This window comes from Teleopsis dalmanni, chromosome X (genome assembly GCF_002237135.1).
Source record: "Teleopsis dalmanni isolate 2A chromosome X, ASM223713v2, whole genome shotgun sequence".
NCBI lineage: Eukaryota > Metazoa > Arthropoda > Insecta > Diptera > Diopsidae > Teleopsis > Teleopsis dalmanni.
The window spans coordinates 29,815,050-29,837,516 of record NC_051848.1 but is presented as its reverse complement, the minus strand read 5'-3'; the positions used below and the strand labels follow the sequence as shown (position 1 = coordinate 29,837,516).

The following is a 22,467-nucleotide window of genomic DNA, read 5'->3' as shown; positions in this document are numbered from 1 at the left end:
ATTTGGCTAGCGCTCCTCAATAGTTCAGCGCTGAAATTTGATTGTATAGCAGAATCTTGTTTTGCATAGATAGTGTGAATTTCCGATCAATCAGTCGTTTTCGCAAATTCATATTTAGCTCAGCTCGTTTCTTTTTTATGTATTCCTTCCATGGAAGTTTTGCGTCTAGTGCTACATCAAGATATTTTGCACTATTGGCATATGGTATCAGAGTAGCTTGGATCGAAATAGGAAAGTATTGTATATTTTTATTTGAATTATCAAAATGTACAAATTTTAGCAGGATTCAGTTTGATACGCCATCTTTTTGTCTAATTGCCTAACGAACTAGTAATTTGGCTATTGATTCTTCAGTATCTAATGAATTTTTTGTTTTGCTTATAGAAAATTTCATTAAATTATATTCTAAATAATGATCCATTTACAATGTTGAATCTATAATAAGTAGTTTTATGTATTTTTTATTTTTCTATTTTTTTAGCAATTAGTTTAAGTATCTAAAGCATTTTTTTCCATATATATTTTTGCTTCTCTTATAGAAAATTTCATTAAATTATATTCCAAATAGTGGTCCATTTACAATGTTGCATCCATAATAAGCAGTTTTATCTATTTCTTATGCTATATTTTATTATATACATTTAATGGACTCTTTTTGTTTATAACTCTTGAGTGCGTTGTGAAATTGAAATGCTAACATCTCTCATTATAATAAATCGCTATAGCGCTCAAGTTAGTCTATATATTACACCAATTTTTTTATCGTTTGGTTGTAGCGATATGTGTGCATTGATGTGTATTTTTTTACTACAGAAGTACGAGACTTAAGTATTGTGCCACAAATCAGTAATAACAGCCTCATCATCATGTTTTTTGCATGGGTCGTCTTTTTAAGTTCTTCGGGCTTTTTTCTCTCTTACATTACGCGGTGCATTCTCGAGCGGATGTTCTTCAACGCTTTAATTTGAGTTTCTTCCTTGCAACTTAATATTATTTTAAAGACATTTTTACACCTTGTGATAGCTGCTGTGTATGCTGATAACCGCAGGGTTCTCATTTCAGTGCAACAAAGGAAAATGTAATTATCAAGTGTGTTGCCACAAATGAAATATTAACGTTAATTATTGAAAAAGCAGAAATAAAAAAGCGTACCAGTAATAATAAAAAATTATATATTAGATATTATTTTAAGCGTTCGTAGCTCCCGTGGTTCTCATATAATTTTATCATCTTTTACTGTCTTTCGTGTTCTAGTTTGAACGGGATATGGTTATGCGTAATACAGTATGTAAATACCTTGAGCCTATGCCATATCAAGACCATGATGCGTGATATATTATCACATCCTTCTCGAGGTGAACCTGTTTTTCATGTTGGCTATCATGTCGGCATAACAGAACATCATGGATCTAGAGAGGAAAACTCGATAAAACCCGTAATCTCCGGTGTTATTCGACCCGTGCCGATGAGATGAATAGCACTACGTCAGTGTGTTTTTAAACGGAGACCTCCGGATAACTGGCGCCCTCCGGTTGTAATTTAGCCTTATCCGGGTATTGCGGATCTCTGCCCGGATGGACCCTCCCTTCTCCGCAACTCGTGGGTTTAAATATGAATGAACCAATAACTAATAAAAATAAAAATTCTATAGCGGAGAGCTCGGCTAAACAGAGCTCAAAATCTTCGGACACTAAGTGTCCAAACAAGGTACCTACCGCGACTTCCAGTGGTAATAAAAAGGTGCCTCCAAATCATAAACAAAATGTATCGACGCGCTCCGGACCACTAATTCGGTCAGGCCCTCCTGGGAGGAGGAGTTACAAGGAACGCCGAGCGGCGACTAGACTGCTCGAAAGATACGGCAATATTTCGGTTACATCCGAATCTATGAAGGCCAGGATTGCCTGGGCTAAGCAGGTCCTCGATACCTCGAAGGACAAGCAGGAACCTGCTACGAAGCGACAGCGCTCATTAGATGAGTCAGCTTCAAAACCTGATGCCAAAAAGGCAAAATTTCGTGGCAACGCCACAAATGCAAAATCCTTTAGCGACATGCTGAAGGGTTCTTTAATAATGGGAGTCATTGATGAAAATGACCCGGATGGCACAATTACACCTGCTAAGTGGGACTTAATTGAGCTCAAGCTCCTTGACATTTATGTCGATCTCCTGAAGGACTTTCCTGGAGACGGTCCCACTTGTCGCGATAGTGGATGGCATCAGGGCCATGTGAAACTTATCGCCTGCGCAGATCAGCGTTCTGTTGATCTTTTTCGCAAAGCCATTTCCAGAATTGGTGAGGCATGGCCAGGCGCCAAACTTAAGGTTGTTACTAAGGAGCAAATCCCTAGTCGACCAAGAGCGCGTTCCTGGATACCAGCCCATCAGTCCGATCCTCAGCGGATTCTGGAACTTATTCGGCTAGGAAACCGGCAGTTAAACACATCAACGTGGAAGATTACCAAGCTGGAGGAAGTCAAAGGTAAATATAGGTCGGTCAGTTTTGTGATTGACAAAGCATCCTTGGCCACTTTGGCGAAATCAAACGGTGTTATTAACTACGGTTTCTCAGCCATCACAATGAGGGTATATAAAAAGGACGAGGAGCAATCCTTACCTAACGACACAGGTCCAGCAGCACCGCAAGGCACTGTTGATACCATAATGGAAGCGGGTGATATTGAAACTGCTACCGCAAACTCAGTGGGCCCAGTAGAAATACTGCCTACCACTTCTGATTCAATAAATATGGACGTGACTATGTCCTCTCCAGCTCCTTCAATTACATCTGAAGAGAGTATTGGTACGCGCTATCTTTTTGACGAAGAAGAACTTTTGAACTCTGAAAATGAATCTGAAGAAGATAGCGCGCTTGACGTTACAGTGGTGGACACTACCACATCCAAAACAAATCATGATGCGGGTACTACAAATTAACCTGCACCACTGCAAGGCTGCGTCCGCCAGCTTGTTGCAATGCCTCAGCAACAACGAGGCTGATATGGTCCTGGTGCAAGAGCCATGGGTTTTCAAGGATCTTGTCTGCGGACTCAGGACTAAAAACTTTGACTTAATGTATGCGGTAAACAAGGGTAAGCCTAGATCTTGCATATTAATAAATAAAATATATAACGCTCTCATGCTTTCGCAGTATAGTGACAAAGACCTAACCGCAGTAAGTATTGAGGGACCTTGGGGCCAGATATGGGCGGTATCTGCATATATGGCTCATGATCACGAAGAGTTACCATCAAGTAGCCTAAAACAGCTGACAATTGACGCTAGGAGACTTGGTGCAGATATCATTTTGGGTTGCGACGCAAATGCGCACCATGAAATATGGGGCAGCTCAAACACGAATGAACGTGGTGAGTTACTTTTCGATTTTATTTTTAGTAATAATCTTTTTATATGTAATGACGGTAATAGGCCGACTTTTGTTACCAAAAACAGGCAGGAGGTTTTAGACATTACCGTGACTACTGCCAAAATTCATGGGTCTATAAGAAAATGGAAAGTGTCCACTAGACACTCTTTTTCAGACCATATGATTTTAGAATTTTCTATAAACTTAAAGAAATCAAGTACCCCCAGTTTAGAAACTTTCAGAAATGTCAGGAATACAAACTGGACAAAGTACAAATCATCTATAAATGAGCTGTTGACAAACTCTACTCTTTATCCGCCAGAGAATATAAATGATCTGGACGAGCAGGTAGGAGATCTTACCTCAATACTTAATGAAGCTTTTAACCTTGCCTGTCCTTCAACTCGACCTAGTAGGAAGAGTAACCCACCCTGGTGGAATAGAAACTTAGGTCAATTGAGGAAAGAATGCAGGAGACTTTTTAATAGGGCAAAGCTAAATAGAAATGAGAGTGACTGGTCTGAATACAAGATCTCTCTGCAGAATTATAAGAAAGAACTACGTAAGTCTAAGAGGACTAGTTGGCAATCATATTGTCAAGAGATTAGTAGGGACTCTGAAACCTCTAGACTACGCAAAATCCTATCTAAAAATCCATCTGTCCCTGAGTTGCTAAGAAAACCGGATGGGACTTGGTCAAATAACAGTAGGGAGTCACTAGATTTATTACTAGATACCCACTTTCCTGGATCCTTTGCTTCGACGGAATCCTCAGAATATTTAAACTACGCACCGGTAAACTCTATCAAGTTAAACCTACAAACTCTAAAATGGGCCATTTTTAGCTTTAAGCCATATAAATCACCAGGACCGGATGGTATTCATCCTATTGAGCTGCAAAACTCTTGGGATCAAATACAAAACTGGCTTCTGGCCATTTTTAAATATTGTCTCATTTTTAATTATGTTCCAACTCAATGGAGAAAGGTTAGAGTTGTTTTTATTCCTAAGGCGGGTAAAACCTCTCATAGTAACCCTAATGAACTCCGTCCAATTAGTCTTTCATCTTTCATGCTGAAAGCTTTAGAAAGAATTATAGACTTTGAAATAAGGCGCGTTATAGATCCCAATCTTTGGTCACCGTCACAACACGCCTACACTAAGGGTAAATCCACAGAGACAGCACTCCATGCCCTCACCTGTACTATTGAAAAAACTCTTAAAGTAAAAGAATTTTGTATAGTGGCTTTCGTAGATATTGAAGGAGCTTTTAACAATATTCTTCCCAATGCAATAGCTAACGCACTCTCGCGTCTGGGTGTTGAGGATGCGCTCATCAGCTTTATCGGTCAGCTACTAACTGGCAGAATTATTGAAGCACAAATGGGTGTATCAGCAACACACAGACGGGTAAATAGAGGTACCCCCCAAGGGGGCGTACTCTCTCCTCTCCTCTGGAATATAGCGGTGAATGAACTGTTACAAAAACTGGGGAGAGCGGGATGCGGGACAGTTGCATATGCGGATGACATTGCACTAACAGTTACTGGAAAATATGCTACTAGTTTAAGGGATATTTTGCAGTATGGCCTGAATATTCTTAACAATTGGACACTGACATGTGGTCTCGGGGTTAACCCCAGAAAAACAGAAATCGTAGTATTTACCAGAAAACATAGGGTTCCAAATCTTTCTCCACTCTATATTAAAGGTTCTGCGATACAATATATTGAGAAAGCAAAATTTTTAGGCATTGTTTTCGATAGGAAACTGAGCTGGAAAGGAAATGTTTTGGAGCGGGCTAGGAAAGCAAACATTGCTTTGCTCCTTTGTCAAAAAGCTATTGGTAAAAGGTGGGGTTTGCAACCACGTATCGCTCAATGGCTATACACTGCTGTCATTAGACCAATACTTCTGTATGGCATTGCCATATGGTGGACAGCTCTTGATAAATCTTCGTACTGTACGGTACTGAACAGGGTTCAGCGCAGGGCTGAACTCTGTATAAGTGGTGCTCTGTGTACAACACCATCTATAGCACTAGATCTAATGCTCCATTTAATGCCACTTGACATCATCAGTAAGCAGTTGGCAGCATCATCTGCCCTAAGACTTAAGGCTACTTCACAATGGAAGGCTAGTGACTATGGGCACGGCTCGATTCTAAATATTTTCAGTCCTACTCCAAATAACATTGACTACACCTCTCCGATTCTCGACTTTGATAGAAAATTTATTGTTAGATTCCCATCCAGGGAAGCTTGGTTGTCAGGAGGTCCCTCCCTGGGTGAGGGTCTGCAAATTTTTACTGATGGTTCAAAGACTGGGAGCGGCGTAGGCAGTGGAGTTTTCTCAGAGGGGCTGAATATATCCTCCTGCTATAGGCTTCCGGATCACTGTAGTGTTTTTCAGGCAGAAGTAATTGCCATTAAGGAAGCTTTAGCTTGTCTAGAAGTAGGTAATATACTTGAAAGGAATATATATATACTATCGGATAGTCAAGCTGCTTTAAAGTCCTTGAGTTCTGTCCAATTCACATCTAGGACGGTCCTTGACTGCTACACATCTCTAAATGAGATGTCGACGCAGTTCAATATTTCTCTAATCTGGGTTCCCGGTCATAGGGATATTTACGGCAATTGTAAAGCAGACGAGCTAGCCAGACGTGGTGCTTCAGGGAACCACTCGGAACACCTAAACAATCTGGGCATATCGTTGACTTCATGCAAATTGATTTTGAGTTCTTCCTGTGCCGAACTTTTAAATAAAAGATGGGAAGACTCTGCGATATGCAGGCATCTGTATGCAATGTGGCCACAGACCAACAATAGAAAATCGAAATCTCTTTTAGAGTTATCCCGTAGAGATATCAGTCTTGTAGTGGGTTTACTAACAGGTCATTGTATTCTAGGTAATCATGCTAGGAGACTGAATCTACCGTTCAACCATTTTTGCCGCAGTTGTGGTGAGGATGACGAAAGTGCCTCTCACCTGCTTTCTTCGTGTCCGGCACATGCACGGCGTCGCCTTAAATTTTTGGGGGCTTTCTTTTTTGAGGATCTTGACGAACTTCGAGAACTCCCTCTATGTAGCATTGTAAACTTTGTTAAAGGTTCTGGATGGTTTTAGCCCGTGGGTTCTAAATAATACGGTATCACAATGGGCCTATGGGCCTAAGTGGATCCCCCTGGGATCGCCGGTTTAACCTAACCTACTGTCTTTCATCGCAGTTAATTGTTCGCTATGGGGTTAATTTTAACTATTCTTCGGCTACGAGTGTACACACGCTTCAACTAACTTCAACTAACTTCTTTTAGTTTTGTATTTGAGGTGTTAGATTTTATAAAAAGCTACTTTAAATAATCTTAGTATGTCTTTAAAAACTTACATATAATTTTTATTTTATATAGATAATTATATTGGTTGTTTAGGCCTAGTAACGACCATTAAATATAATTTTGTAAAAAATGTTTTTAATTTCAATGTTTTTTCTGTGTTCAATATTTTTTATTCTTTATGTTTTTTTATATTATTAAGGTCGAAAAATTGTCTTAATATGAAACTGCATTTTCGATTTCCAACTTTTCATACATTATTCGAGTGTTTAAGGTTTTACCTCAAGAATAATGCATTTGGTGTGGATGACTTTTTTACATAGACTAGTCATTTCAAATAATAAATGAATTGCACTATCTAAAAGGTCATGCTATAGTTTCATTTTTAGAGATATCAGAATCATCGTACCGGCAATAAGTCACAATATCTGAGAGGTCACGTTACAGTTCCATTTCTAAAGATAATAGAGTCAACGTAACAGCGATAAATTATATGATCTTAGAAGCCATGCTACTGTTTGACTTTTAGAGACAATAGAATCATTGTGCAGACATATTTGATATGCCTTAAAACATGTTATTGACTATTATATCTTTTATCTTTTCAATTGGTTAATATACACATGTCTAATAAGGTTGCAGTATATTATTATAATTTATAATTCCTTAGATATTTTTTCTATATATTCTTTAAAAGTTAACATTATACAAAAAGACATATAAATCGTAAAGGTTTAAGAAAAATTTTAGGTGACATTTCATGGGGGTTGTGCAATAGTTAATTTTTAAAAATGTTTCTAAAAACAATACAACTGTAAAATTGTAGATTTTCAAGTAAAATCTAATTAATAATCTAAGTCGAAAATGAAAAATACAAATATTTTTTGAAATATTATTTTGAAATATTTTTTCGATTAATTATTTTTATTTAAAGTTGTTTTAAAAAAATTACATCCTACAAATGTCGACTTGCAAGTAAAATTTAATAATAAATCCAAAGCATAAATAAAAAATTAATTAGATTATTGTTAATCACTTCATCAGACTAAGCAATAATTGACCTCAGATCTGCATACCTCGCCGAGGAGCCTATAACCATTCTGAGATTTGACAACGCAGTGTTGGTAAGTCTGTCAGTTTTCGGAAATAATTTCAGGGCTCTGTCCTTTATGTATTTTTTGATGGGATCAATCTTGATGTCTCTGAGGATATTATTTGTCCTAATGCACCATGGAACTTTGAAAAGTCTTCTCAGAGCCTGGCTTTGTGCAATTTCTAGCTGGTGAATAGTAGAGTTGGAAGCTTTGCTAAACGCTACACAACCATATAAAGTGACGGACCAAAATTTTTTTTTTTGTCATAATAAAATTTCTACTAAATCGGGGATGACGAAGTTAGTTTTTGTTAAAATCTATCCCGTTTATTAAAAAAGACGCATATAATAGTTAGCTAAAACAACTAAACGTCTTAAAGCTGTTAAAATAAACTGTTTTAAAGAAAGTATATGTTTTTTTACTTAAACTTTTTTGTTTTTTAGTAGACACTACATATATAGCTCAGTAAATATTGTAATTATGCTCTATATCCATTCATACAATGTTTTCGTAACCAATAATTCATTTTGCCGCAATTTGCCGCATAATTCGGAAAGGCCTTATATATATTGAACAGATCTTGTATACATATTTATAACGTCACATGTATTGTATAGTTTCTTTTGTTTAGTTATGAATTGCAATCTAAGATTTATTTAAATTTAACAATATTGAATATATGGTATTTGACATCATTTTGAGTACTTTTCTTAATTAAATTGAAATCTACCTGACTGTCCATCCCAAAAGTACAATATTGATACTTCCTAATACAGATCTGAGTAATGTTTTGTATCTATATAATATATTTTAAAACTATATATTTATTTATTCAAAATAAAATAATAAATATGAAATTATCTTATAATTATTTTTTTTTCTTTTTTAGGTAAGCGTATTATATTTTAAGGAACTAATTATATTATATGATATTATATTCATGACCAATAATGGGATCTAAACAAATGGCAATGAAAGGTTTGTGTTTTTGGTAATAAAAGCTTTTAATTGGTTTTTAAATTACTTTTATGAAGCAATAATAAAACCACATCAAATATAATAGTTCTTGGATAACTGAAGGTAAGCTCCTTATATCCATTTATATACATAAAAAGAGTAAATCGATGTCTCAAAGCAAGGAAGTCTCCGATAATTAATCCAAAAATATTGATATTGAATGAAATACGCATTAAAATTAATAAAAAAATGTGTTAAGAAAATGCATAACCATGCTTTTTTTTGCAAAAATCTATGCATTTTTAGCATTTATATACCATACATACAATACAAAATATTATTAAGTGTCTTTTAACATTATTATCATTTGCAATTACAGTTACTGTCTCTTTTTAGTTTTTTAGATCATAAGCTTTCTTGCTATTCTATCAAGTTCGGGTTGTCGAGTTAGTTCGGGTTATTCAGTCTTTTTTAAAGTAATAATTTTGACATTTTAAAACATTTGTAGAGATCCAAATTAGTGATAATTTTTAATTGTTAGATCTAGATAACCTGATCTATGGTGATACCTTTTAACGGGTTATTAAACTTATAAGAGTATGAGATCTTGTATTATTTTCTATCGCAGGCTGGACAAAGATTAGTCGCAGGCTGCATGGGGCGCGTGGGCTTTGCTTTGAAAAGCCCTATTTCAAGCAGTAATTTTAATTTTGGGTTGTATTCGAGTATTCGTAGTTGGTGTGAGCATTTTTTTTTGTTTAGGTTTCTTATCGATATAAGTATGGAATCAACGAGCTGTTGAAAAATAATGAACAACTTATTTTATTTATGATTTTATTTTTGGATAATTGTTTAATTATTTATACCTTTAGTTTGAGCAATCGTTCAATTTCTGTCTTTAGTCTGCTTGCTAGTGTTGAGAAAAGTTTAGATTAAACATAGGAAAATGATACCTCTCTAATTTTTAAATATTCTCTTGTTTTCTTGACAATAGATACTATAAGTATAATACACCACAATTAAGGTAAGTACTTTTATCTCTAGTTAAGTTGCATTAAGTTATGTATAACAAATGTTATATTATATATTTTATATTATATTACATATTTTATATAATATTATATACTTTATTTACCAATTTATATATATTAACTGCCTTTTATAGAATATTATTTTAAAATTGATATTACTTATATTTAAGTGATTCGTATTTTCATAATACAACAACAAGCAATTTCCTGTACAAGGCGTAACCTTTGTACGAATTTGTATTATAATCAAATTTTTATTTAAAAAAAATTTTCTACTCATAAATTTATTTTGTTCAGTGATCTTTTAAAAAAATACTTCAGAATGATCGCACAAGTAAAATTCATATTCGCATTATTTTACACGGTAAAGCGTTCCCTACGTAATAGATCTGCGGTAATTGCCTTTCATAGAATAATAAATATCGCAAATTGTATAAAATGTTAAAGTGCCAATAGCAAATTTGCTATTATATGCAATTATGGTAGAAAATTATACTATACAATAAAAATATACAATACATGGGGTGCTTATCTTCAATGCAGAAAAGAGTTTATATTATTACTTATAAACGCAAAGGCAACAGCTGTTCATAAGTAAAATCTTTACCAATATCACTATAGTTTGATATAAATTAAGCTTTGGTATATCTTTTGTTATATAAAAATTAACTAAAGTATTCACGATTTTATAATCCTTCTGTTCTGGGTTGGTTACTGGAGATTAGTCAAATCGGAGATAGAGTACTGTAGCGATTAATTTATGAAAAGTTTTTGAGGTTGCTCATTATTTACTCATAGTACGTTTCCACTGGCTTCATTAGGCCAGTTAACTTACTTGAGATTCAAGTGATTAAAGCATTCTCAAGTAGGCAAACTGATTTCAATGAAGTCAGTGGAAACATACTCTTAGACTTGGATTGCAAAATATCTTCTCAAATGAATAGTTGATTTCCGCTACTTCTGATTTATAAACCCTTCCCATAAAGTACTATTTAGAGTGTTTAAAAAATATGAACATCCAAGATAAAAAGTGATGTGTCAAAAAATAAATAACAATTAATTTGAAAAGGTTTTCTTTCTACTGAAAAAGAGTACTATCGACAGTAGTATTTTTTAAAAAATTTTAATAAAATGTTTAATATAAATTCGCTATATACAGTACAAAACTTGTAGTCTAGTTTTTTTATCTGATATGGAAGATTCTTTTGTTTTGATAAGTTTGAAAGAATATTTTCTTTAGTTATTCAAATAAATTTGAAGAAAAAAAATGTCTACAATATCAAGTTTTCTAGAGACTCTACATAAAGAATGATTCAATGGTGACTTACTAAGTTTCGTTCAAGTTACTTCGCGCTAAGTATGGATTAAAATACTCCGACTTGGTAAGTTTTTGATGCGGTATCCACTAGTGGAACATACAGTAGCGGATGTCCGCATTATCGGTGGAACGTTCAAGTGACAAACGATATGAAGGCAAGCCAATGATCGGACAGTCCCGACGAGTCTAGTGAATGTGACCAAGAAGAACTCATATCTGTAATGACAAACTAAGTAAGTAAGTTTCATTATTGGGGTCTGAACACATTTTATTGACTTCCTGGCTACACGATGTAGATTAGCCAGGACGACGAAATGATATAAAAACTTCAGATATGCTGAAAATAGAGATATGTAAAGTTCATGATCTTGTGTTGAATTTAATCCTTCTGATAAAAGTGCGTGGGTTTTCTGATGTTATACGAGTAAAAATCTAAAGTGAACACTTTCCTAACATTTTTCCAAAGTGTTTTTATTTAAAGAATTTGTCAGAAAGATCAGTGCTGCATTTAAACCGAAAACGTACACATATAATCATATCTTAATTGTACTGACAAGTCAACATAATCCATAGTAGTTTCTCTGCCGATTTATAAGTGAAGATGAAATACCCATTTACTACAATGAAAGACTAGTAGAAACAGCGGATTTCCAAAGTATTATGAAGACAATTCCATCAACGGGAAAATGTGATATCTTCCGTTTCCTGGACTGCATCTCACACTTTTATGATTATATACCTTGATAAAAAGCAAAACAAACTTTAAAATCACTTTTAAACTATTTATATGGAGAATTTTAACTAAAAGACTGCATTTCCAAAAGAAATAAATTTTATTTTATCAAGCCAGTGACTCATCTGTCATCAATTGTACCAGTAAAATTCATGAAATTAATTTCAGACATAATCTCTGACACATAAATATTTTAAGACCCTCAAAGAAGGTATAGTATAATAATTTTAGAACGTTTATTTAATTATAATCTGTAGAACTGTGTGAATGTAAGGTCCTATAGTCGTAAACGACTTTTGGCATATGGGTAGGTTATGTGATATAACCTAGTTGCAAGAAGTGAATAGCAATTTCATTGTGAGGTGCTTAACGTACGTCACTTAAAAAAATAAAAAAAAAATAAATGCTAAACAATTAAATGATTCACCACTCAGCTATTATAATGCTCGGTGCACACTAGCGGCAACTCTTGAGATATCGGTACCCTACCACGGTTGTTTGATATATTAGATCATGTTAACCGGTGGTACCACAGCGTGCACTTGCACACATTTTTCCCCATTCAAATGGTAGAGTAGCTGTAACATACATTAGATTATATTGAACACTGGACATTAATCAGCGGCGACGCTGAAGCAGCATAATGACGGCACTGAGCGGATTTTTGCCGCTAGTGTACACTCAGCTAGACCCCGTACAGCTTCCAATATGAAATATGTAATCTGGGACACCAATTTTAGTGTTTTATATTATTTGATTTATCATTATTAAATTTGTTCAATAAGTTTAAGCAAATGTTTAGTAGATAATTTGGAAAATTAAATATAGCAGTTGAAAAAATAAAAAAAAAATTTATTTTGAGTTGAGATAATTGTCTAAAATGCTTTAATCAAAACCGATCTTGTGCAAAATAAAGTTCACAAAATCGAACTTAAATTCATATAAATAATATTTGACTTTATATCATGAAAGCTATTAGACTACTATTAGGTCGCATTAAAAGTATCTATCAGTGCTAAGTGCAATAAATAACTAAAGAAAGAAATGAGTCTGGGACCTCCCATGTAGTACGCGGTTTGAGACGATTTACATTTACAAACTATAGATTTCTGTATACCTTACGCAAGCGTTAAAGCTCCAACTGTGCAATTTACTGATTGGCCAATCAAATTGACATGCAATTGCTATGCAAATAATGAACACCTTGCGTCCGTTCGCAGCTACCAGCCAAACCTGTACAAGTTCGATCCGTCTGTCTGTTGGCCGGTTCAGCTGTTTACGCCTATTCGAGAATACACAACTTAGCAAGACATTAAAAATCTATCAATTAAGTTTTAATAACCGTGCAATTAGTAGTTCATTTCTGAATGTAGACATTAATTCTAAAGCTGCGTTTTCCTATAAATATATTACAAACTCGATTAACATTGATATGACATATCCAGCACCGGGTTGGCGGGCAACGCATGTAACGCATGCACCGCAATGTTGCATATCTTTTGTGTCATACAAATACAACACAAAATTGACGGATTGACTGATTGACTGATTGGAAGTTTGAATGAGCGAATGAGCGAATGAGCGAATGAGCATTCCTTAACAAGATCGTAGCGCAATGGAACACGTTGTTTTCTTAGCCGAGATAGCGCATGAATTCGCTACAGTTTATCAATTAAATGTAATGAGACACGCAAATTATTGTCATTACAAGAAATTTGATTATTTGCAACAAGTTGCTAATGAAATTATAACATTTATTGCGTGCAACATTGCGCTACTTAAGAGGCCACTCTAATGCGCGAGACCAGACCAGACCAGGCAAGACTTTGAGTACTTTATCTGTGGCTGTGGATCAAATCAGTTTGGAGTTACCTCTCGAGTTGCATGCGAGCACATTTTTACCAGAACTCTGTGATTTAGTGTTAATAATATTGAAAGGTGCTATATTAGCTGTTAACATGCAATTCCTTCGCGATGTCAAAATACAATTAGCCTACAAAAGAGCAAATACATTTTTGTCCTGCAGCACAGACGAATTAATTCCAATGTTATTTTTATATATATTGTATGCATGGAAGCGATCCAGTTATTCACTATTGAAAATATCAATTATTTACAGTATATGAAATTAAATAATTGCAATAATAATTTATTGCTTCAGTTATGATATCATTTAAAGACATTAAAGTAAATATATTAGACTTTGTGTGTCTCTGACTTTGGTTTTGTACTTATAGAAAGCATTCTCTTTTCTTGTAAAAACGTTTGCTTTCTACCATAGATAAACCTAGACCGCTAGGAATTAACCTCTTGCTCACATTCTTTTCCCCTAATTACTGGAATGAAGTTTCCATATTACTGTGAAAATCTTCTTTATTTATTCTTAAGAAGTGGATTTGGTGGTTCAAGTCTGAAGTTTCCCTTGTAAAAACGATTTGATGTGCTATTTGTGCATTATAAACATCATTCTTAAAATCTTTCATTAAATCTATACTCAAAGCAGACGATATTGCTGAATAAGAAGCGAAGTGTCCTTTCTTCAAGAACCGCTATACACGCATTTCAGGAGATACTACTGGATAGATCGAACCTAGCTCCATATCGTCCTATGATCCAAAGCCCTGTAAAGATACTTATTAATCTAGATATCTCTGATTTACTTCTGTAGATCAATTATGAGGTTTTACATTGTCAAAGATACTACTTTCATATGTTTATTTTTAGCTCTTTCTGGTAAAGAATTACTGAATCTGATAAAATACAAGTTCAATGAAATTAATTTCAAAGATAAATTATTAGAAACTAATTTATACAGTCAGTTTCAGATCTGATGAGACTAGTCTCGGAAAAAAAAATACAAAGAGCTTATTGTTCTGATATTTTGTTTTTTTTTATAGTAAACGTTCAACGCATTTTTCAAAAAATTGTTTTTATTAATCGCTCAGTATTACCTTTAGTATGTCGGCTGCAGCAGAAACGGCTATATTAGAGAAAATGGTATATAGTCTATATAAATGATACATCTTTTGTTAAAGAATCCATATACAATGCCGACTTTTTGACAATTATTTTGTGATTAATGTTTCTCGTAATATATAAAATAATTACTTGGTTAATTACTAATAAATTACTCAATATTTTGCTGGAACTTGTCAAAATTCGTCTCATAATCATAATAGTCTCAGTTCATCCTTTAACTTTCTGGAACGAATTCATTATAAACAAATCCCTTTGAATCAAATAAAATCTGCAACATTGTGAGTGCTAGGGTTTGATTAACGTCTGCAAGATCCTCCCAATATTATGGAATCAGTTAAATCAATATACGTTTCTCCACTATTCTTACTCAATTTTAAACAGAATTTAATGTGTTTTAAGTGTTTTTTCCGACCGACGTATTTAAAAGGTCATTACTTGTACTGTTAAGTTATTGGAAAGTGTTAAGCGAAATCATTCAAAATCATTTTAAGAAGAAGACGACAGTAAGAAAATAAAGTGTACACTATTTACCTACCATCAGGCACATGTAGATGTCGCTGCGCTAAGTACTTTTATAAAACTAGTTTCATCGATTCTGTGTTTAAATCACTTTTTCAAATTTGTATTAAACGTTATTCTATTTATGGATCCTTGGAAACATATTAAATACATGTGTTACATCAATTATATGTGCCATATGCCGTATGTAGCTCTTCTAATGAACTCGATCGATCAACAACTTTTCTATGCCGTTCTACGTCTCCGCCAGTTGTTGTTCGTAATTAGTCTGAAACATTACCGGAAAGTCAATCTCATCACTTTTAATTTTATGCATAATTTTTCGCACCTGTGAAATGCGCCTATTGCACGGTTGCCCGTTGATGATGAAGTTGTTTCTGTTGCTGCTGTTATTGCTGTTATTGCTGCTGGTGTTTTGTTGCGTTGCTTAAGCAAATTTACAAATTGTTATTTATGTAGAAGCGTATTTCCATATGTACGTTTGAAGTTATAAAAATACAAAAAAAAAAAAATAAAATGAAATTGGAAAAAAACTGAAATTCCTCGAAAAATGATTAAATAAAAATTACACAGCTTCATTTGGTGGCTGGGATTAATGAATCGGAGGTATTAACATGTTTCCAAGCGTTAAGATGCCAAGATAGTGACGCGGTTCCATGCTGCTATTTAAGTTGGTGTCGGTCTACTCTAGGTTTTTTGTATGGCAAATATTAAAAAACTTAGCTAAATATTAGTCAAGATTTATTGTCATAATAAAGACTAATTTGACCAACATTTTTATGCTTAACTAGTGATGCTAGGAATTATTTTTGCGCCAGATTAGGCTGTTTACTATCACTACCTGCACGGCACTGTTTATTATTCTTATTACAAAATAAAAAAATTTTATTTATTATAACTATTGTGTTATAAAAAAATAACATAATTACGTTACTGTAATATTGTTATTGTGATGAATAAATGTTCATTTGATTGCCCTGGGAGTTCATCTTGATCGGCGTCTCACCTGGAAACACCATATATTTACGAAACGCAAGCAACTGGGTCTGCCAATGTATTCCATGTACTCGTTTCTTTGCCAAAATTCAAAGCTATCACTGAACAATATGGGCTTACGGTGTATTGGTGATCTGGGGACCAGCTGCTAAATCTACTATAGCGATATTACAAAGATTTGAATTAAAAATACATCGTTTACGTGCTGCTGCTCCATGGTATATCCCGAATAGTGCTTTACAGCGTGAACTCCACGTCCCGTTAGTGTTTGAAACCATACAAACAGTCAGCAAAAACTACTGAATGAGGCCATCAAATCACTCAAACTTACTAGCACACCAGCTGTTATCAGATATCAACCATTCACGTCAACTAAGAAGATTTTTTACTTCAAATAGAACCCAAAATACGTGAACCGTTATCGTAAACTCATTGATATTAAACATTTATAGCCAACGATTTATTTTGACTATGTTCTTTTTGGAAAGATAACGATATTTCCTTACCGATATTTGATATTGGTAGCACCGATGTAGCTTTTGTATATCCCTTTTAAGAAAGTTTATTCCATTATTTATTGTTTATTAACTTATAAAACTTACGTACTCGACAACCATTTTTTAATACTATAATCGTATAGTAAGTACATTTCACAGAAAATTTTTTATAACATGCTCTTGCGCCTTCTTCGACCTAAACTTCTCTTACGATAAGAAAATATTGTATTGAAGATACGATAGAAACTATTTAACATATAATATCATTGACTGATATAGCAGATAATGCAAATTAATGCTAACAATGCGGAGTATTATTAAAAAGTAATGAGAATTTGAATCGAGTCGAGTAATTTTTTGTATATTAGGTTTACTGTCGGTGATGTGGCCAAGGACGGCTCATGTCTGTGATGGCCAACTAAGTAAGTAAGTAAGTCGGTGATGTTTACTATGTCAAAATCACTAGTTTATGAATAAAACAAATGCTTTGAAAAAGGTCCAAAAAAAATTACAGGCAACGTATGGCCTCATCAAGAATGAAGACATAGATAAATTAAAAAGCTTGTTCTTGCGAAAGGAAGACTTACCATTGGGAATAAGAATATTATATGTGGCATGCCGAATAATTTTTATGACTGTTTTGTATATAAACCGAATGCCGTCTAAAATAGTTGCGAAAATTTGTTATTTATCCAACAATTCATAACGAGATATACCATAACGAGATATATATATTATTATATATATATAATAAAATAATCACATTATTCTCCAGAACAAGGATATTTTCAGAACTTAGAAAGACATTTGAATCGCAACGTTTTCAAAAAATACATAAAATCGTAACACGATCTTGAGTTCAAGGTCTTAAGAAAAAGTTTTGAATATGTTTTAAAAGTGTATAATCCAAAAACTGTAGTGTTGCATGTCCTAATAACAATGTTAGGACGAACTCCTTTAGAATGTGAGATGGAATGAATTTTTAAGATGAAATTAATTCTTTTTGAAAATTATATTTACTTGTCTTGATCATATCCTGTATTTGATGTTATCTTGTTAACGCTAAATCCAAAATATTATCAATGCATACATTATATATACTCATACTCATAATATTATAAAAAATTATTTGAAAAAGAAAGCCGAATAATATAAGATTTTTTTATAATAAAATAAATTAAATTTGATATTCTTTGAAAATCTCTACAAAGGCTAAGCGGCTTTAAGTCGGAAATCCTATTAAATATGCGAAAAGTTTACGCTATAAATTCATTACCTTCAGCTGGCATATAATAACTTATATACTTAAGTAAATTGCTTATAGTTTTTGATATTAATACATTAAAGTATTACATGTTGAATGAAAAATTCAGTTGCGGTCAGCATCAAACCACAATCAGCAATTTTTCCCCGACTTAAGTGTAGGTACGTTTGAAACGTATTCACGCCTCATTAAAATTATTAACTAAGTTGGTCAGTTTAAAAATGAATTTTAAATTGCCAATTCAAGATAATACGTATTTATTGAACCAATTTAAATTAAATCCGTATATGCATTTACATATCTTCTTATTAAACACTGTGTGAAGAAAAGACCACATCGCGATGTATCGGCTACTCGTAGGCAATAAAAGTCATGTGAAAGGAAATGTCGCTTCACTTGAATTTATTCAATAAAAACTGTAATAAAATTCAGTTTTTATAACTATAATCGGCTTGAAAAAAGCCAAATTTAAATAAAACTGAAATTATTATTTTTATTCCTATATCATTTATATACAAAATAATTCCCTCGCAGTCATAAATGTCTGCAAATGATGAGGGTGTCAATATAAAATGACGAAAGCAATTTTAATATTATATTTTTTTTTGCGTATATACTAATGAATAATTATGTATTATTATATATATATATATAAAAATATACAAATAAAAGATGTAGTAAAAAATCCATTTTTGTATGAAATTGAAAGCTTATATAACACAGTAAGAATGATCCGATTTAGCTCAACAATGGACCGTTTTGTTTGATAACTTGTTGCTATTTTAAAGGTAATTTCATTATGCCTCTCTCATAGAAGTCCCCGTCCTTATTGACAAAAAATTGAGACTTCCATTTTCACAAGCGAATATTTTCATCGTTCGCCATGAACAGGAACAGTTGGTAATCATCTGATGATATGTCTGAACTATTAGGTGGTTACATAAGAACTTTTCAACCAAGCTCCCAGAGCTTTTGGCGAGCACACATCATTATCGATGTGTGTGGCTTGACGTAGTTCTGATAGAACACAATTCCTCTCCTATTGCTTCCTTTAGACGGTCCAACTGTTCAGACAGACAGTACACTCCAGATAAATTCATAACACTCTAAATATTTTACCAGAATAACAAGATTTGACAGTTAAAGTGTGATTTAATTCGACATATGTGTTAATGAAAATATAAATGCCTACTAATACAGCTACAAAAATGTTAGATTACTCTAAAATCGTTCGATGAAGCAACCAAGTTTGACAGATCACGAGTAAATCTACATTGAATATCGATTTATTAATCGAAAACGCAATGAGATTAACCAATCAAAAATGACAATTGTACTAAAAGTAGATATCGGGTGAAAAACTTACCCTAGATCTGCCAAGTAAACGCGACATATGATACTCTTCATAGAACTGTTTTCAAAATAAAATTTTAAATGCACATTCCTTACGAGCAAATTATAAACTAAGCTCATACGTACAATTTTTGGTAGTAAGATTTGGTGTGGTCTAAATATAAATTATGCTTCTTCGTGCTTAAACGTAATATAGAAGATATGATATTCGTGAAATTCAAAAAAAGTGGAGCAATGTAGTCCGGCCTTAAAACATTTTTTGTACTGCAACAATAAATAAAGAGACCTAAACATTTTTGGGTTTATTAAATAGTACCTAATTACCGAAATGGTTGCGAACTTTTACCGCAATATCCTTCACATAATCCATAGTTATGCCGGTCAATGACATAGAATTTGTCTTAAAATTTAATGAGATTTTAGTGTAATTCAATGCCTGTGGTGCTTCTATAAGTTATTGTTTTAATCAGACACTTTGAACGACAAAAAACAATCTAAGCAGTAGATTTAAAAGTTTAAAGGGCTCCGTAAAAGGCAAAAACTATATTGCCTCGAAGAAAATCGCATAATAACAAGAATTCTATATGACATTTATGGATAAATTAAAGGTCTTTAATATCAAAAAACTTTACCACTTGGTAAAGAAAAAAGTTTTTTTGTACCAAGGCAATGTACTGCCCCACATTGAGATAGTCGCTATGACTAAATTTGATAGTTGCAGTTTCAAAAAAAAGTCGTTTTCTTTTGGGCGTCTTTGGGGACATCTTTGACTTTGCCGCCTTACTGCATTACAAATATATTGACTAAACGCATAAACTCTTTTTAAACTCTTTTTTAACAAGTACTTGTGAACAAAACTAAAAATAAATTCGTATAATTAAATAATACACATATAGATAATTATGAATAAAATGTTACTTGCTTCTTGTGTGAGCAAAAATTCATAAATTGTGTATATAAAATGTATATATAATTACAAATTTTTATGTCCTATATAATAAATTTCATTTCAAAAGAGAAAGACTCAATTGAAGTTCAAGACTATAACCCTTCGCTGGCAAATTGTTTCCCCTATGTTTAGAGAAAAAGTCTTACTATACAATGAAGTCTTTAATCCAATTTGGATGTATGGCTTATAGCTATATGGCAATGGCTGTCGCAATCAGTCGATATCCGTCGAAATCCTATAAAGAACTCAAGCTAAGATTTTAAGAATGACAAATCAGAAATGAAAACATATATTTTGATGTGAAAGAGTCGAGTTCGAAAGAATAAAATATAAATATGTTTCAAAACACCAAAACCATGTAAATCCGCTAGCTAGACCTCTTGCTCATTTGATAAATTCCCCTGGACTGAAACGGAATTATAGACCTGTCATCCCGATTCAATAAGAACATATTTAGTAGTTCATATAAAAAGTTCATATAAAACATATAAAGGTAGTTCGTTATTAAAATACTATTTTATGTCAATATTTAACTTTATTTTAATTATTGTACTTTTTTTTCCATTAGAAACTCAAATACTTAACTAACCACAAAAATTTTATGTTTAAAAAAAAACACAAAATTCAAATGCAAACAATAAATAATAGTCGAGCAATGTTAACCTAACCACACAATAATCAAAGGAAGTACCGACAAACCTCTTCAAGCCCATATTTTACCTTTTGAATGAAAGAACAAAAGTGCTCAAAATACTTGGATAGCCGCAGCATCGGCCACAAATCAAGTTGCAATCATGCAACAGAAACGAAGGCGCACTAATTGAGTGCGACATCATAACAACAAAATAATAATATAAAAAAATTATTTAATGTATAAAATAAAATAAAAGAATAATAAGAAAAAAATAAAAAATATAATAAAAATAAAATAAAATATGCCAAATAACGAGATTTACTTTGGCTTTGCTGGAGCTTTACTGCACTTCACAGAAAGATACTGGAAAATCTCTAATGAAAGTTTTTGAGATAAAATCCATAATTTGATACGGACGTCATATAAAAATTAAAGTTGATTGATGAAATTTGTGACTGTAAGGCTTATTATAATTTTAGTTGAGAAATTATGTTAAAAGTTTGAGAAAACATTTTTTCAGGGAACGATAATATGCCGACTATATCTAAATCTTAACCGATGAACCTCAATATTGATAAATGGACTTGCTTGCATTAGATATAATATAATCAGCATTTTATTAAAAGTGCATGTGACATCAGTAGGCAATTGTGTTTTTTATAAAAAAAATAAATATATATTTACAAAATCTTAAATATGTTAGAACTTCATAACATGCATAATATAGGCTGGTCCTAATTTTAAACGCAGCGATAACTTTGACTGAGTATTAGTAGGTGATTGATGTACTCTTTATCTACTTACTGTGAATTCGCTTGATATTTTGCTGTGACTTAACATTTTTGGTAATATCTCTTTAAGAACATAAGTCGAACGATATAGATTTTGATATATGTAGACTGTATATAAGGAACGCAAATACGTACGAAATAAAAATAAATATGTAGGGTCTTATGTACTGTCCCTTTTGGCTTGACTGATTCCATTGGATGGGACAGTTGTGGGAGGTTTAAAGACGATAATCAAGTAACGTCACAGAAGACTAATCGCAATTAACAAAACATCAAGAAAGTGATATAAAGTAACTGACATAAAAAATAGTTCAACTTTTTTCCATTTTAACACCGATGATTTGGGCAAACGGAAGGTCTGTGCGTGCTATAAAATAATACATAATATAATAATATTATAATTTAAGTAATTATAATAAGGGACTTTAATGTCACATTGTTGTAATTTCGTTCATGATTGTATATATGATTATATATATATATATATATGATTATATATTGTATATATGATTGCAATATATATCAAGTATAACAATAATATCAACTGCAACACCAAAACTTATAATACTCTATATTATAATAAGCGAGTTTCCTATAACAGTACTAATCTTTTTTTATTTATTAGTTTCTAATTACATTGCGGTTTTAGC

The 22,467-nt window shown here is 32.9% G+C and overlaps 1 protein-coding gene across 1 annotated transcript; it reads left to right on the top strand.

Moving 5' to 3' along the window:
• The first annotated feature begins 2,488 nt into the window (after positions 1-2,488).
• LOC119689889 lies at positions 2,489-3,244 on the top strand. The gene is made up of 2 exons (XM_038104816.1): positions 2,489-3,092; positions 3,152-3,244. The coding sequence occupies exon 1, from the start codon at positions 2,581-2,583 to the stop codon at positions 2,935-2,937; it is 357 nt and encodes a 118-aa protein (XP_037960744.1). The 5' UTR covers positions 2,489-2,580; the 3' UTR covers positions 2,938-3,092; positions 3,152-3,244.
• Positions 3,245-22,467: the final 19,223 nt, after the last annotated feature.

Excerpts from the sequence above, each read along its gene's own strand:
- LOC119689889 (XM_038104816.1), top strand. The coding sequence starts at position 2,581 with ATGAGGGTATATAAAAAGGACGAGGAGCAATCCTTACCTAACGACACA.